Source organism: Denticeps clupeoides, chromosome 9 (genome assembly GCF_900700375.1).
Source record: "Denticeps clupeoides chromosome 9, fDenClu1.1, whole genome shotgun sequence".
Lineage (NCBI taxonomy): Eukaryota > Metazoa > Chordata > Actinopteri > Clupeiformes > Denticipitidae > Denticeps > Denticeps clupeoides.
The window spans coordinates 21,572,691-21,588,547 of record NC_041715.1 but is presented as its reverse complement, the minus strand read 5'-3'; the positions used below and the strand labels follow the sequence as shown (position 1 = coordinate 21,588,547).

The following is a 15,857-nucleotide window of genomic DNA, read 5'->3' as shown; positions in this document are numbered from 1 at the left end:
ACAAAATGGTCACAGAAAGAACAGTTAATACACACTGGGACAGAAGACACTGGTTACCAGTGTAATGCAATGTGGAGGAGTGTGAATGGGGAGGTAAATGAAAGTCATTCCCCATGTATGGAGGGGCGGATAGGCAGGATGAATCCAGGGATGGGGGGGGGGGGGGGGGGGGGGGCATGGTGTTTAAAATGGTCAGATGGAAGTTAAGGGGGTAAAAAGGAAACTCAGCAGATAATACCGAGCTGATGTTCTTCTGTGTCTCCCGGATTCGCTTCACCTCAGGGAGGTCGGGGATGGATATGCCTTGCCCTATTGCATCCTTGTACTTTATCTACATTCCCATTTGATTTCATACAGAACATCAACAACAACAAAAACGATGAGACAAAATAGACAGCAAGCACTGGTTATAAAGAGAGTGACTATGTTCCAGGACATTTACACCAAAACTGTGAAACATGATTAATTAATTAAGTACGATCAGAGGTATGTTACAGTCTTTCAAAAAAATGGGCGTTTCAGTCAGTAAAAATGAATCTGAAGATAGGTGTTGAAATGGGAATTACATGTGGCTGCCCCATCAGCCTTTTATTAAAAGACTGATGATGTTTAGGAGAGGAGGACACTACAGAGGAGTGGAGCAGCTCTCATTGAGGATGGAGGGGAAGGAGTCACACCGCGGTATACCATGCTAATGTTTTGCTGATTGCATTTAACTCGCTCCATCTCAGGAGTCTCTGCCAGAGTTGTTCCTCCTCCCAAATCCTCCTTGTAATGGATCTTAAAAATGGAGGCACACATGACACAGCTTAGTTCTAGATCTGTGCTGTGTGAGATTACACAAGGAAATGGTAAACATTAAAAGTTAAGAAGTGCACACACACATACACATATTTATAAGAGTATGTTAATGCACCATAGCTCTGTTTTCAGCCTCAACAGATTTAATACCTCAAGTTAATACCTCGCTCTAACATGTCAGCATGTTAACTTTCAAAAGCAGAAATTTCCCAAGAAAAAAAAGATAAAACATGGTAAAGAATAATGTTAGAAGGAAAAAAAATTAAGGAAAAAATATATAAAAGAAAGCAGAATGTACCGAGCTGAAATTCTTTGTGTTTTCTTTAACACGAAGCAGTTCAGGGGTCTCCATTACTGCAGAAACTTTACCCTTACTCTTTTTAAGGTCAGTCTGGTACTGAAGCTACAGAGAAAAAAGCACACAAGTGATTAAAAGGCTATGAATTCAAAAATAAGTCAAAAATAATTAAAGAAAAAAAAAGTGTAACTTTTTTTTTCAAAAAGAGAAAGCAGTAAAAATTAGCCAAGTTTCTTGTTAAGATTAACCTGGGAACAAAATAGTAAATGTGAAGCCATAAATCATTCATAGGTAAGTACCAGAAACTGAAGGCCAGAAGTTACACATCAAAACACAACCATTCTGGGCAAGACTGAAGTCAATAGTTTGAGTGATGGCAATACACACCGTGCTAAAATTCTTCTGGTTCTCACGGACTCTCTGCATCTCAGGAGTATCCAGTACAGGTACATAATGAGACATGGTCTTCTCAGCATCCTCCTTGTACTTTTTCTGTTAAACAAAATTCAGGCCAGACCTGATTCAGCAGTCGGTATGCAGTATTGGATTGTAATAGAATATATTATGATTGTGTGAAGGTTGTCAGTCATGCCTAGGATCTCCTCCTCTTGCCCAGGGTCTCCTCCTCTAAACATTGGTAACGTTATTTCTTATTGGTTTTATAGGTTGTGCAGTTGCAGACTTGTCTCACCTGGCTCACAATGTTCCTGATCTGCTGAGCGTGGATGATGTCAGGGGTGTCAATAACAGTGGTGTAGCTGTAGCGATCCTGCTCCGCAGTCTGCTTGTACTTGGTCTGCATGAACAAGAAGCAGCAGAAAATTGCTTGATGGTTTATTGTTTATGGAGACACTTGGAACATGTAGAACAGAAAAGTACAGTGCACACTTATCACTCTGACCTGACTGAGGATGTCCGTGGCATTTTTGGCTCTCATAAAGTCTGGTGTGTCTGTTGCCAATGCCAACATTCCCTTACCCTTGATCTCCTGCTCCAAAGCTTTCTTATACTCCCTCTGTAATCAACGTGAAAGGTTTTAGTTGCCATTTTTGGTTTAAGTTTTCAGGAATTATACCAGATAAAATGGTTAAGTGCCTAATTTTGGGTGAGGAACATGGGGAATGATCTTTTTACTAAAGATATGACAGCAGAGGAAGGGTATATGTTAAAACAAAACCAGTGTTGGAATGAATCCCATGGGAGATGTGACAGGAAATTCTTAAGTAGTTTCTTTGTATGGTTGTGCAAGGTTAGTCAGGTCATTAGTAGAGATGAAGAGAGCAAACAGATAGAGCAGCTCCATTTTAAATGGACGGAGCTTGGGGCCAGCAGCTGCCGTCCTACCTCGTTCAGGATCTGAGTAGCATTCTTTGCCCTTAGCAGTTCTGGAGTTTCCTCCAGTGCTGTCAGCCCTTTACCCTTCACCCCTTCCTCTAGATCCTTCCTGTACTCTTTCTACACAGCGGAGAAGAACAGAGGTAGCAGGACACACACATACATACATGCGGTACCACAAGCACAGAATATTGCAGATAATACAGTCACACAAGCCCCCCTTCTCTGACCGCATTGGTACTTCAAATATACAGTCCATGTTTTCAGGACAGCATCATGACCAGTTGCTTCCAGGTGATGCAACTTAACATTTTACACACTTTCTAGGGAAGAGAAGAGGAACTGGGGGATTTTATATGCAATCAGATACATACTAAAGCAGAGTTTTACCAAAAAGAAAGCCACAGTGATCAAAAGAACAAAGTTATTTCACATACAGATTACTCCTGTTAAAAAAGGTAGGATCAAACAAATAACAAATAAACATATGTTATTTAGGGAAAAAAATAACCATTGTGTATTATCAAGAGTGGATTATCCTTGGGGTGGTGGACCATGCAATTTCACTCCAGCCAGACCTCGGTGTGACTAGCTGTTTTCAAAATGCAGGGTTCGGGGGTCTTAGTACAATTACCAGAGATGGGGGAGGTAACCATAACAAGGGCCAAATGTTACCTCGCTAGCTATTTTGGTGGCATGTCTGACATGTAACATGGCAGGGGTAACTTCCAAGCCTGACAGGTTCTTTCCTTTCATCGACTCTTCAAAGTCTCTCCTATAGTCTTTCTGTTCATCGCGAGGAGAGAGGGACAGTCATGACTGAGCCACACAGGACCATCACACTCATATGTCTTAGGAGGACAGGTATGATTATCCTCTTCTGTCTTGTTATATAAAACTCACGACTTAGATAAAAGTTGAATAACTTGAATAACAGCCAATAAATTCAGCCATACAATTAAGACTTTGAAATACACATACATGCTTGTTTTAGTGCTGTAAACAGCCCATATTTGCTTCCACATAAAAAACAAACAAATCTGGTTTTCAGAATTCCATTACTGACCACGCAAAAATACTTTCATCAAATTTGTGCAATGAAAACACACAGATTATGCAGAATATGCTTCATTCTTGTACAAGCAAAAAAGCATACAATATCAAACATGGTTCCACACTGGCCTTGTATTGGCCAGTTTAAAATGACATGCTAGATGACATGTTGGGCTTTAACTGGAAGGCCTTAAGCTGTATTTACCTGACTCTGTAAATGCTGGGCCTCCTTAGCCGTCACATAAACTGGTGTCTCAAAGTCCAGCATGGCCTTGCCCTTCTCCTTCTCATATTTCTCTTTATACTTCACCTGCAGGCACAGCCATGTCAACCAGCATTACAAACGTGACAATCAAATGGAATTCCTACAGATTTTTTGCTTCTAAGTTCCACACTTCCAACTAGACCTTTTCTAGATCAGAGTAAAATATAGGTTCAATATAAGAAATAAATGTTGTTGTTACTGTTGTTTATAGGACAGCCATTTGAAGAAAAAAAATTAAATCACACTTTGCAGTGATTGATTTAAAGGCTTGCTATGATGCACAGAAAAAGGGTATTGGTATTTTTTGTACATAAAACACATGGTAGACAGTAGATAAAACAGACAAATACAAATGACTTAGCTTTTTTCAATTGTTCAGATGATGTAGCCAAAAACGCTGTGAACCAGATAAAAATATTAAATATACCTGCCTGATTTCCACTCTCTGTGTACCCAGGGGTGAAAAATCACAGACCAGTTAAGTTCCCAAATGACTTCTCTCTTCCACAGTGTTCCACATTTCAGCGAGAGAAGCCGTCATGTAAGTGGAACTAGGGAGCACCTCACTTACGTGACTCTGTAGTTCTGACGCCTCTTTTAGGTGCAGCTGCTCAGGTGTGTCAGGGATCAAGTGATAGTGACCTTTACTCTCCTCAAATTTCTTCTTGTACTGGTACTGAGGGGGAATTTCCAGTAAAGTAACTCACAATCTCAATGTTTTCCTCCACCCATTAAAGTCAGAAAAGTTTTTAGGGTTTTTTTTTTATTAAAAAATTTATAAATGTAACCTTCAAATGCAAATAATGTTAAATATTATAAACAATGGAAAAAGACTAGAAAATAGAAAAAATGAATGTCAAGAGAGATAATTGGAAAGAGTTTTTATGACATTTGAAGGGGATGGGAAAAGGGTTTTAAAAATGAACCATGTGTTAAAAAATGAAAAAAAAAAAAAAAAAACAGTTAGCATGGCTACTAATAATCTAGTAATGGGTGGAGTTAAACATGGATTAGGTTACAGATGAGCTCTAGCAGAGGGGTAAGAAGGGGTCACTACCAAATGATAGACCTGAAGATCTACAGCTGTTGCTAGAATGGGATGGTGGTGAGGGGAATAGATGTTACATGGGAAAGGAGACAGGTTGGTCAAAATCTTACATCACTGGAGAGTTTGCTGGTGCTGAGGCTGTGTTGCATGGAGAGGGACTCAGCCATGTCGGTCACTGGCTTATGTATCTTTTTCAGGTCACCCTTGTACTTCACCTATGATGAACATATTGGCCACCATGTTGTCATTCATTAGAAGCATTTTGGAAGAAATGTTTTCTACTGTCTTCCACACTGTATTAATGATGAAGCCTCACCTCACTGGCAAGTACATTGGCATCCTTAATAGTCTGGTATATCTTGCTTTCCTTCAGATCATACTGTGACTTCTTTCCTTTCATCTCCTTGTCAAACTTCTCTTTGTACTTTACCTTTGTGGGAGAAGCCAGTGGCATCATTAGTAGTTTTAAACTTTAACTTTCACAAATGTACACACGCCCACACACACAGAACATGCTCTGTCAACAGTAAGTGAAGGACAACCTGTTGAAAAAAACAGCTGTTGCTAGTTGGGACCATTAAATCGTCACATTTGATCACATGCTCTTTTACATTTTTAGTTGATGTCCCAAACAGCAAGGGTACAACAAATAACATATATTATCAATAATCATTCTTTAAATATGTTCAGGGAACATTTATGTGTGTGTTGAGATAGACAGCAGAACAGGCCACAAGACTGGTGAAGAGAAGTGTGCAGATCCACAGGGTAAGGTAAAATAAACCATCTATAGCAGATCTGCTCAGTCTCATTTTATATTCATTCGGGTGCACTATACAACACAATGATGACAACAATAGCATTCAGACTCAAAGACATTGACTGAGTTCATGTCATGGTGGTCAGACACATTGTGTTGATCAAGCTGGAAAAAAAGGCGGGGGGGGAGGTGATAACAAAAAAACAAAAAATACTTAGCAATGCTTGGAATAAGCAAAGCCTTTATGACCAAAAAACATACAGAAAACAACACAAAAATGCAAAAAAAAAGATCAACAAAAAGAAGTGCAAACATTACCACAAAAAAAAAAAACTAAAAAGCTGTGATGGATTGTCCCTTAAATGTTTGATATTGAAGTGCCCTCGATGTACCAGAGATCAACCAGTCAGAGGAACTGACACAGGAATAGACATGAGACAGACAGGAAGTTGCAGCTGGTCACCCTGTTGTTCAGGGCAACTTCTTACATTACTAGTCAGGGCACTCATTTTCTTAATGTGGCGCATCTGAGGGGTGTCATAGGAGGCGGCCCCGTGGAGGGAGGACTTTTCCTCCACCTACAAGTGCAGGGTGAGATGGCAGGGTGAACAGTTAGAAGGGCACAGGAGATGGGTAGATGGGTGAATGGGTGGATGGATAGAGAGGACTAATGCTGTATTGTGCAGTGATACTGAGGAGGAATATGATACAGGGATTAAATGGCAACATTTGACATGGATATTAATTACAGCAAAAAGCCAGAGAAGCACTACTTGGTGAATTTCTACAGATGTCAATGAGGAGTGAAGAGTTCCAAAATATAGATTCATAATCTGGATAATAAAATAACAAACTTGTGGTGCAGTGAGATACCTGACTGATCAATTTGGACACCTCAGTGACCAAAGTGATATCTGGGCGGTTCACTAAAGAGCCTCCACGACTGGCCTCTTGGCGAGCCTTTTCACGGTAGCCTACCTATAGTGTAGAAGATCACAAACTCAAAAACCTCTCCTTCTGGTATTTAGTTTCCTAACCACCATTATAATATAAGGTTTTTATCTTACAATATCAGTTTCAAATAATTGTGTGATCTAACCAGTATTGTGGCACTTAATAGAATAAACACCCTTTCTTTTACCCTTTTCAATAAAAATGCTTTCCACTAATGGCCTCATCTTTTTCTATTTTAATTCTCAACTATTCATACTAATGATGAATGATTAATCTATTTACTCCCTCACTCACTTTTAATTACTGCTTATTCCTAATTATGGTCACGGCTTCTAGAGCCCATCTGAGGGTACTAGGCTTACATTTACATTTACACGCTCTGGATAAGACGCCCTTACAATCAGTAGTTACAGGGACAGTCTCCCTGGAGCAACTTAGGGTTAATTGTCTTGCTCAGGGACACAATGGTAGTAAGCGGGATTTTAACCTGGGTCTTTTGGTTCATAGGCGAGTGTGTTACACACTAGGCTACTACCACCCTAGGGCTTAGGGCATGGACTACAGCCCACACCCTTCACACATCGCCAGTTTACCAATGTGAATACGAATGTGTTCATCTGAATGCTCCCTGTAACAGATGGGAACCCAGGGATTAATAATTAAATAAATAATACAGGTTTATTTTATATTTCTTTGCTTCTAAAGTAGTAGCAGTAGAATAGTAGCCAGTTTTGAAGGCTTTAGAATCTAATTTGATAATTCTGTATACTGAGTCTTGGAAAATATGTATTTTTACATTCAGCAAAGTGCTGCTTTACTGATACATTAATTGATTTAAGGGGAGTCAGAACTACTTACCTCACTGATGAGCTTGGCCGCCTGAGTGGCCTTCCTGATGTCAGGGCGATCAGCCACTGGAGTGTAATGCAGTTTAGCTTTGGCCGCCTGTTTGTAAGCAAACTGCATATAGGGCATAAGCAAAGAATAATCATAAAAGTGAAGGAGACTACTTTTCAACAAAAAAAGAACATTTTTTTCTTTGCTGAGTAACTTAGGATGTTCCAGCACAGCGTGTTACTCACGTTACTCTGGTTCTTTGCCACCTCCATGGCGTGCTGAACATCTGGTGGTACGGCCATGTTGTTGTACACAGACTTGCCTTTGTCCTTCTCAAACTTCTCCTTGTACAGTTTCTGTGAGTTGTTTAAGGGGTCAGGGGTCAAAATTGTGAAATACAGAAGCCATCTCTTTTTAAAGCCATCTCTTCTCTTACCCCACTCTGCATTTTTGCCATCTCTTTGCTGTGGACGGTCTCTCTAGTCTGTGGGAGAGTAGCAAATGAGGCAGACTGCAGATCCTTCTTGCTGGCCTCTTTGTATTTGCTCTGTGACAAAATATTGCATATAAATTGACAAGTGCAACCCCAGAGATATTAAGACCACAATCAGAATAATGAATGTGACACAATACCTCTGAAACAAGGCCAGCCACAGATTTGGCATGAAGGATCTGAGGTGTATCCAGGACAGCCACATAGTGGCCTTTGGATTTCTCATACTTCTCTTTGTATTTCACCTGTAGCAAAATGATCAACAGAAAATTGTTGCATTAAGCTATTAGTAACTTTTCTACATTTGTGTCCCACCTAAATATTGGTACCTGAATTTGAAGGTAAACCATTTATTCAGCTGTAGCTCATCATCTAGACCTGAATTTTGCTTTTCCTCATCAGGTCAGAAATTAGGATACAGATATTAAGAAGTTTTCCTGTTTTGATTTTCAGTACTGTCTGTACCAAACATTACTGAATTATTTCTGACTCTGGATGTGGTTATCCAGGCACAAACAAGCACAAGTTAAATTCTCTTAAATCATACAACAATATCTCACTAACTTAAATGTCATGTCATAGTGTGACCTTGTGCTTGTGATGTCAGTTTAATAAGTCAAGGTGTTAAGTAAAGCTTACATTGCTGCTGAGCTCTGTGTTCTTCTTCGCTAGCTGAGTTATTTTATCTTCTGGGACTGCAATCACACAGCCCTTCATCATCTCCTTGTCATACTTGTACTCAACCTGTGTATAGAAAATAACAGAGCAGTCAGAGAGGTATTAATGATTATGGATGTTCATGTTCCATGCACTCACATCACTCTGCTGGAAGGTGTTTTTTGCAGCATGCAGGAAATCTGGACGGTCTGTAGTCCAAATCCATTTGGCCTTAGTGGCCTCATACTTCTTCTTGTAGTCAAGCTGCAAGAAAAATACAATGTTAGATTGTTCTTAAGGAAACAAATGAGCAGAATTATATAAGCCCTGGTAAAGACAGTTACGTTGCTGATGTTCTTGTAGGCTTCTTTGGCAGCTCGGATGTCGTAGGCATCGGGGGCCATGGTGATCTGAGTTTTGTTCTTCTCGTACACCTCCTTGTACTTCAGCTGGTTGGAAATGGAAGACAGTCTTAATTCACTTTAACTGACAAAATGTATTTATTAAAATAAAGGTGAGGTTAAAGATTGTGGACTTGCATTGCTGGTGATTTCCTTGACCCTCTTCATATGGTTGTTGAGAGGAGTATCATGGGTAAGTGTGTATCCTCTGGCCTTGTTCTTGTTGTACTCCATCTTGTAAATAATCTGAGAAAGTAGGGTTGAGTTAATAGATCCATGTCTGAAAGTGATCAATCTGGGAGTGGTGAGGTGGGGACTCACGTCGCTGATCTGTTTGCTACGCTTGTGGACCTGGTGCTCTGGTGTGTCCAGTACGGCTGTGTACTTGTCCTTGGCACGTTCATACTGCTCCTTGTACTTCCACTGAAGGAAGAAATTAAAAAAACTCAAAACAGGACTGGGACTCTATATATATATGGACAATAGTATTCCAAAGTTTAGGGTGATTTAGAAATATCTTTATTTCTATGAATAAATACATAAAAAGAGTAATCTAATAATCAATTGACCCTTTAAATTACATTACTGCACTGTATGTTTTTTCTAAATGATCCTAAACTTTTCAACAGTAGGGTATGTGTTCCTATGTAAATGCATTGTATAAAAATTAAGAGTACGGAAATGAGATAAAATCGTGATTTGTTGGTAATGATTGAAGATGGCATGCAGTTTCTTTTTTCAGTAATGCAGCTAAAACATGAAAATGAAAGGTGGATGCAGAACACAAAACAAGCATGAACAAAAAACACAACGACATGCAACAAAAAAGACAAAAAAAGATAGGTGTGGGTGACGCTGCCAGCAAAGTGTTACCAGCAGGAAGCATGGAGATGTCAGGTCCTTGTAGGAATGTCTCCACATTCAGCTAAATGAAAATCTCTTATACTTGTGTATAGAGAGAATGACAAGTCTACAAAGTAAATATAATCATTAAAAGATTAATCTGAAGCAAAAGCAGAGCTAATGTGAATTTCTACAGGAAGAAAGGGGCTTAATTTAGCATTATCCATTGTCAGGTCAGGTGCATTCTAGCTATAAGGGACTGAGTTCAGGGATAATATAAGTAGTATATTTAAACTACAAAGTGATATTTCACTTGAAATCTCATAAGCCGAAATGCCGAACCAAACCAAGACTGAGACTGTTTGCATAAATATGTTGTTTATTACACTTCTGTCATATTTGTTCAGTTAATTGTAATGCAAAAAATACCATATAAAATACCATATTACTGGAATGCATTCAACTTGGGTACTTTTAAGGTAAATGCAACACACATAGATAGGAGAACTAGAAAAGCAAGGGCTGATGGGAAATGTAGTCATATGGGATGGTTGTGACAGGGTCAGGTCTTATTAATGATTAAATGTAAATTGAGCTGTCTAAAGCGGCTCTCCTACAGGGCAGTCTTAGCGTTACCTTACTCCCCATGCTGGAGTTATAGATGGCAATGAGGAAGTCAGGACGGAGCAACTCGTTGCAGCCGCTCTTGAGCAGTTCCTTAGCCCTGGACTTATATCTGGCCTGTCCATGAGGATACACAGACACACAAGTCATGCCCAGTCTTGAATCAAGACAACAGAGGAAGAAGAGGGTGAGGTAGAATTGCTCCTTAAACCGAAGATGGAGATCCAAGCTTCATTCCCAAACCTCATCTGTGTGCTGTGTCTTGCTAAAAACTACATAGATATCATGGTTCATTATAAACCATAGAAATAGTTTAACATGAATTTTGAAATTTCACAATGTACACAGATCAGGCTTTACATTCATAGAGGACAGACGACCCACTGGGGAACACAGGAAACATAGAAGATGACAAGAAGAGGACACAACATCCATGCACCGGTGGCATCCAGCAGATCTCGAAAAGGCCTCATGCTTTTCTGCAGAACCGGGCTCACGGACCAACAGGCATTGCGGACCAATCATTTTACCTGTCTAAGCTTCTCAGCCTCCTTAGCTAGGAGGTTTCTAGGGTCATCAAGAACCGAGGTGTACTTATCCTTAGTCCTCTCATAATCAGCTCTGTAGGACCTCTGCTCAGAATGTCAAATTAAGAGTTAAAGACAATGCCAAGAGTGAAACCTGCAACTTAAAATGGTCAGGAACACAAAAGGTTAAAAAAAAAGTTCTCCTGTTTGGTCCACCTAGACAATATTTTTCACAAAAATTAATATAATTTAAAAAAACAAATTGGATTTTAAACACATTGAAAAAAGTTTATTATGTTATTTTAAAATTAAATAGCATGTTATTTGCACAAACTCATAGCTGAAATGTACTCACATCGTTGGCAAGGACAGAGGCGTTCTTTGCAGCTTGGAAGAATGGTGTGTCACATGTGTACCTGAAGTTTCCTCTGTTCTTCTCAAATGAAGCCTTGTAGAGTCTCTGTTAGCCAGGTGCACATAAAAAAATACATTAAAGAAAAATACATTTTTTTTTTCTATTAATGAAACACTGGAATCCTAATGTACACAAAAACAGTGGGTGAGAAACCTTTTTAAAAAGCATTAATACAAAAGGTGGTACATCGATCAGAAATTTTAAAGCACAGTACATTCTACATTTTTTAAAAAGCACATATTCTCAGATAAGTTAAAATTGTAATTTGTGTTTTTCGTGCAATGTACTCATTGTCATTGAACTGGCATCATGATATCACAGTTATTATATTTGTGTCATGGTGTGATTCCTACCACAGTCAGGGCATGTGCAGGAATAATTGAACAAAGAGATAAATAAGACTAAAGCATACCTCACTGTACAGGGTCTTATTCCTCTCTGCCTGCACCAGATCAGGGGTGTCCCACACGTAACATCCAATTCCTTTGATCCATTCCAGGTCCTCTTTGTATTTAAGCTGTAAAATGACAAGGGGAAGTGGTACAGGTCACACTGAGTCAATGTACCATAGAAAGTTGTCTGTAAGGTTAGACCAGCATAACTCACATCACTGATGCAGTCCCTGACCACCCTGCTGTGGAAGAATTCGGGGCGGTCGGGAATGGACTTCCAGGTACCGAGGGTGCTGATGTACTTTTCTCTGTACTTGACCTGTGTATGGGATTTAGAAAGTAAGTGACAGGGCACTGTAGCAGGATATTCACATTACTTAGAGTAGTGATCTTATGCTGGGGTGCCATCTTTGTCTTTTTCTTCTCTAAGACAGGGCAGTGGTGGCCACTGAGGTGCCACTGAGCAAAGCACTGTCCTCTTACACTGCTCTCTGAGCAACTTTCATGGTTGCCCACTGCTCTCTAAGGGTGATGGGTTAAAAGCAGAGGACACATTTTGTTGTGTGCATTGTGTGCTGTGCTTCAGTGCATCACCGTCACTTCATTTTCACTTAAAAAGTTTTTGCTTGCAAACATTACACATTGTATGTGTGGACATCTGGTGCCAGTGTAGAGATTTGAGATTCTGTGTTTTATATTTTACTCTGTGTCATTTCAGGCCTTTTATATTTACCAGCAAGGCATGCCCAGTCCTTTTGAGTACTATCATGAGACCATGTATTTTCTATTTCATTTAGTGGTTGCTATGGGAAATTTCTGTAAGCTCCACTGACCTCACTGATGTCATCTCTGACCCTTTTGGCGCAGAGAATGTCCAAGGCATCTTTGGTGGGATGATAGTGACCCTTGGCAAGTTCAAAGGTCTCCTTGTACCTCAGCTGTTGACAACACAGTATGCATTCATTACTGTGCTGTGCTGAGATTAGCTCATGTTCTTAGTCATCTGTAACATGCAGTAAGTTCCACTCACATCGCTGGACTGCAGGTATGCCTTCTTGGCTCGAACCAGCATGGGTGTGTCGTGGATGGGTGTGTACCTGTGTTTCATTTTCTCATACTGGTCTTTGTACTTGTTCTAAGAAGAAAAAATGAAAAAAAAAAAAAAAAAAAACATAAGCCATGATAATGGGATTTTTTTTCAGGTATTTTGTACATATCCTACCTCACTGCACACCACTTTCATAGCTCGGGCATGGACATTTACAGGAGTGTTGTGTTCAGGAGTAAAGAATGCTCTCTCCTTGGATGCCAGGTCAGTGTACATGTACTGCAAGAAGAAAAAAACAATAAGTAAATGTTATACAACTAATACAAAATGACAATACAATATTACAAATTTTTGTTCATTTGTTTTATAGACAGTATGAAATCCCTGTCATTTTTTAAAACACTACAACACTGTGATTAATAAATTTAATGTGGTACCTGGCGTGTCAAACCCTGCGCCCATTTGGCTCTCTGGATTTCAACACTGTCCAACGTAGTGGTGCTCTTGGATTTCTCCTTATTGCCTTCAGCTTTATACACAAGCTGTTGAAATATGAAGGATACACAGAAAGTGATGTGAAACGTAGACAGCAAACAAACACCAGGAAACTGTCAGCACTTTTTACATTGCTCATGTGGCTTTTCAGGTCTGAGACGCGCTGGTACTCTGGAGTGTCCAGGACCACAGAGAACTTGGCAAAATTCTTCTTTGCTTCAACATCATAGGAGGCCTAGAGACAAAAGATGCATTTAGAGTATCCTACCACATTGCTGTAATAAAGCAACAATAAATACAAGACTGTAGACAAGTAGAGGAAAACCTTACCCTGAACTTGTTGATCTCGCGAATTCGGACCATCTCAGGAGAGTCAAACATGAAGCAGCCAATACCCCTCAACCAGTGGAGATCTTCTTTATATTTCAGCTGGGAAAAAATACACATATATTGGATTTAATTAACTCAAAATAGGTTTTAAACTCTATGCAACAACTAAAGTAGTCTGTTTATTTTGAATAAAAACGTGTGAGATGTTGAGCAGCATTTACGTACATCGCTGTTGATCTCATTGACATGGGAACAGTGCATCATCTCTGGGGTGATGGGCATGGGGAGGAGGGTGCCTCTGCTGTTATAAAATTTCTCTTTGTAGCACAGCTGCAGAAAAAGCAACACAGAACTTTGTCATTCACAATTGTAAACTCAATGGAATTAGATAGCATAGAGAGGAATTCGAGAGAGGAAGAGCTACATACATCACTAATTGCCTGCTGGGTCGCTTTGACTTGAAGTATCTCAGGAGTATTGTAGATGGAATGGATCTTGTCCTTCTCTTTTTCATACTTCTCACGATACAGACGCTATGAGGGGAAAACAGAAAATAGCTGAGACAAAGTGGAAAGCTAAAAAAAGCTTTGTTCCAGGTTTCAATCAATATTATTCCATGTTTAGATCAAATGGACTTGGACACAGAAAACATTACAAAGAGAACCATCCCAAACAAACTCAAGCAGGCAGGGTATCATCTAACAAGCTAGTATTAGTCATTATTTTCTGTAGCACTGCTATTTCAATGACATTTCAATGTCATGGCTGCCCACTGCTCACCAAGGGTGATGGGATAAATGCAGAGGACACATTTCATTGTGTGCACCATATGCTGTGCATCACAATGACAATCACTTCACTTTATTTATTATACTTTAACATACTCAAGCACACACATACATCCCTATACATTTAGCAGTCCAACATACCCTTGTGTAGAGCTGTGTCATTCCATTGAATAATCAAATATTCTTTACTTTACTTTACTTTACTTTATTTAGCAGACGCTTTTATCCAAAGCGACTTACAAGAGGAAGACACCAGCAATTCTTGTTCGATTTCTATAGAATATTGAGTTTACAAAGATCCCTGATAATGGTCAACTTGTCAGCAAAATATTCATGTTACATTTTAATGGAAATGAGGAGTATTTACTTTGAACACAGTGAGTGTGCATGACTTACTGGATTAGTGATCTTGTTGGCCTTCCTGATGGTGACAAAGTTGACACCCTCAGGGTGCAGGGTGTAGCTCTTGGCCTTTGTGTGCTCATGGGCTTCCTTGTATTTCACCTACAGGAGACACACATAATAATGAGATCAGCTTACTGTGAACCTGTCCTGGTATTGAAGGTAGATGTGGGTGTAGTTACTCACATCACTGCTGATGATGCTGCTGGCTTTGACCTGCTTGATGAGTGGGGTATCCAGGGGAAGGTTGTAGCCTTTGGGCATCATGGTTTTGTTGGCCTCTTTGTAGATGTTCTAAAGCAGAAACAGACAGATCATTGATTTTCTTTTGAGTCTGGATATACACAAGTCCTATGTAATGTAGTGCATCTTACTTACACATTGCATTGTTCATCAATATAATCTAGTTGGTACATTTCACTAATGTTTCTAATGGTTCCATATATTGAGAGGGTCTTACATCACTTTGATTGTACATGCTCAGACGGGCTCTCTCAGTCTCCATGGTAACAGCAGGGGCAGTGTTTTTGCCTTTCACTTTGGTGTTGTAATCCAGGCGGTAGTTCAGCTGAGAATGAAGAGAGACATTTATCAATCAAAAGCAGCAACAAAAAATGGGACTCACTTTTAATTAGCTTTTTTTTTTGCTTGTGTAACCCAGAGAAATGTTTGGAAATTATGCATGTGTATACACGTTATTATGTTCATTTTATATAAATAGTTATTGTTAAATATTTTTCTGTATTATTTCTATTGCATTTTGTTGTCTATAATGCTCTGACCTATCAGCAATGGTGGGAGGGTGAAAAACAGGAAGTGAAGGTATGAATCTGCCATCACTGGCTGAGTGAACAAGCGGGGAGAGGAGAGGATGAGCACATCTGTGTCCACACCCAGATAGCAGTCTGCGTTACCGGCAATGTGCAGGCTTCCTCTGGCTACGTTGGAATACCGCATTGTTTTCAAAGTCATCCCGTCATTCCGAGGAGCACCGCAGCTGACAATTTACCATTAGTTACAGGGACTACAATACAGAAGCCCGCCATACCCTGCCCATATTGTCCTACATCCTGCATGTAGATGTAAGCCTA

The 15,857-nt window shown here is 39.7% G+C and overlaps 1 protein-coding gene across 16 annotated transcripts in view; it reads right to left on the bottom strand.

Moving 5' to 3' along the window:
• neb (nebulin) overlaps nucleotides 1-15,857 on the bottom strand; it is a 58,926-nt gene that overhangs the window by 5,025 nt on the left and 38,044 nt on the right. For 3 of the 16 annotated variants that reach the window (XM_028991990.1, XM_028991994.1, XM_028991998.1), the window contains exons 94-129: nucleotides 15,227-15,334; nucleotides 14,953-15,060; nucleotides 14,761-14,868; nucleotides 14,005-14,109; nucleotides 13,802-13,906; nucleotides 13,577-13,675; nucleotides 13,377-13,481; nucleotides 13,189-13,293; nucleotides 12,926-13,030; nucleotides 12,734-12,838; nucleotides 12,537-12,641; nucleotides 11,918-12,022; nucleotides 11,724-11,828; nucleotides 11,252-11,356; nucleotides 10,382-10,486; nucleotides 9,224-9,325; nucleotides 9,041-9,148; nucleotides 8,846-8,950; nucleotides 8,661-8,765; nucleotides 8,484-8,588; nucleotides 7,985-8,089; nucleotides 7,788-7,898; nucleotides 7,597-7,707; nucleotides 7,373-7,474; nucleotides 6,434-6,538; nucleotides 6,049-6,138; nucleotides 5,117-5,230; nucleotides 4,911-5,015; nucleotides 4,324-4,428; nucleotides 3,693-3,797; nucleotides 3,110-3,220; nucleotides 2,444-2,554; nucleotides 2,001-2,114; nucleotides 1,791-1,895; nucleotides 1,487-1,591; nucleotides 1,100-1,204 (exon numbers count right to left, since the gene is read on the bottom strand). In XM_028991990.1, coding sequence (XP_028847823.1) covers nucleotides 1,100-1,204; nucleotides 1,487-1,591; nucleotides 1,791-1,895; nucleotides 2,001-2,114; nucleotides 2,444-2,554; nucleotides 3,110-3,220; nucleotides 3,693-3,797; nucleotides 4,324-4,428; nucleotides 4,911-5,015; nucleotides 5,117-5,230; nucleotides 6,049-6,138; nucleotides 6,434-6,538; nucleotides 7,373-7,474; nucleotides 7,597-7,707; nucleotides 7,788-7,898; nucleotides 7,985-8,089; nucleotides 8,484-8,588; nucleotides 8,661-8,765; nucleotides 8,846-8,950; nucleotides 9,041-9,148; nucleotides 9,224-9,325; nucleotides 10,382-10,486; nucleotides 11,252-11,356; nucleotides 11,724-11,828; nucleotides 11,918-12,022; nucleotides 12,537-12,641; nucleotides 12,734-12,838; nucleotides 12,926-13,030; nucleotides 13,189-13,293; nucleotides 13,377-13,481; nucleotides 13,577-13,675; nucleotides 13,802-13,906; nucleotides 14,005-14,109; nucleotides 14,761-14,868; nucleotides 14,953-15,060; nucleotides 15,227-15,334 — 3,807 coding nt within the window. Of the gene's footprint in view, nucleotides 1-238; nucleotides 332-1,099; nucleotides 1,205-1,486; nucleotides 1,592-1,790; nucleotides 1,896-2,000; nucleotides 2,115-2,443; nucleotides 2,555-3,109; nucleotides 3,221-3,692; nucleotides 3,798-4,323; nucleotides 4,429-4,910; nucleotides 5,016-5,116; nucleotides 5,231-6,048; nucleotides 6,139-6,433; nucleotides 6,539-7,372; nucleotides 7,475-7,596; nucleotides 7,708-7,787; nucleotides 7,899-7,984; nucleotides 8,090-8,483; nucleotides 8,589-8,660; nucleotides 8,766-8,845; nucleotides 8,951-9,040; nucleotides 9,149-9,223; nucleotides 9,326-10,381; nucleotides 10,487-10,899; nucleotides 11,002-11,251; nucleotides 11,357-11,723; nucleotides 11,829-11,917; nucleotides 12,023-12,536; nucleotides 12,642-12,733; nucleotides 12,839-12,925; nucleotides 13,031-13,188; nucleotides 13,294-13,376; nucleotides 13,482-13,576; nucleotides 13,676-13,801; nucleotides 13,907-14,004; nucleotides 14,110-14,760; nucleotides 14,869-14,952; nucleotides 15,061-15,226; nucleotides 15,335-15,857 lie in introns of all 16 variants that reach the window. The other 13 variants (XM_028991999.1, XM_028992001.1, XM_028992002.1 and 10 more) reach the window with 10 other exon arrangements.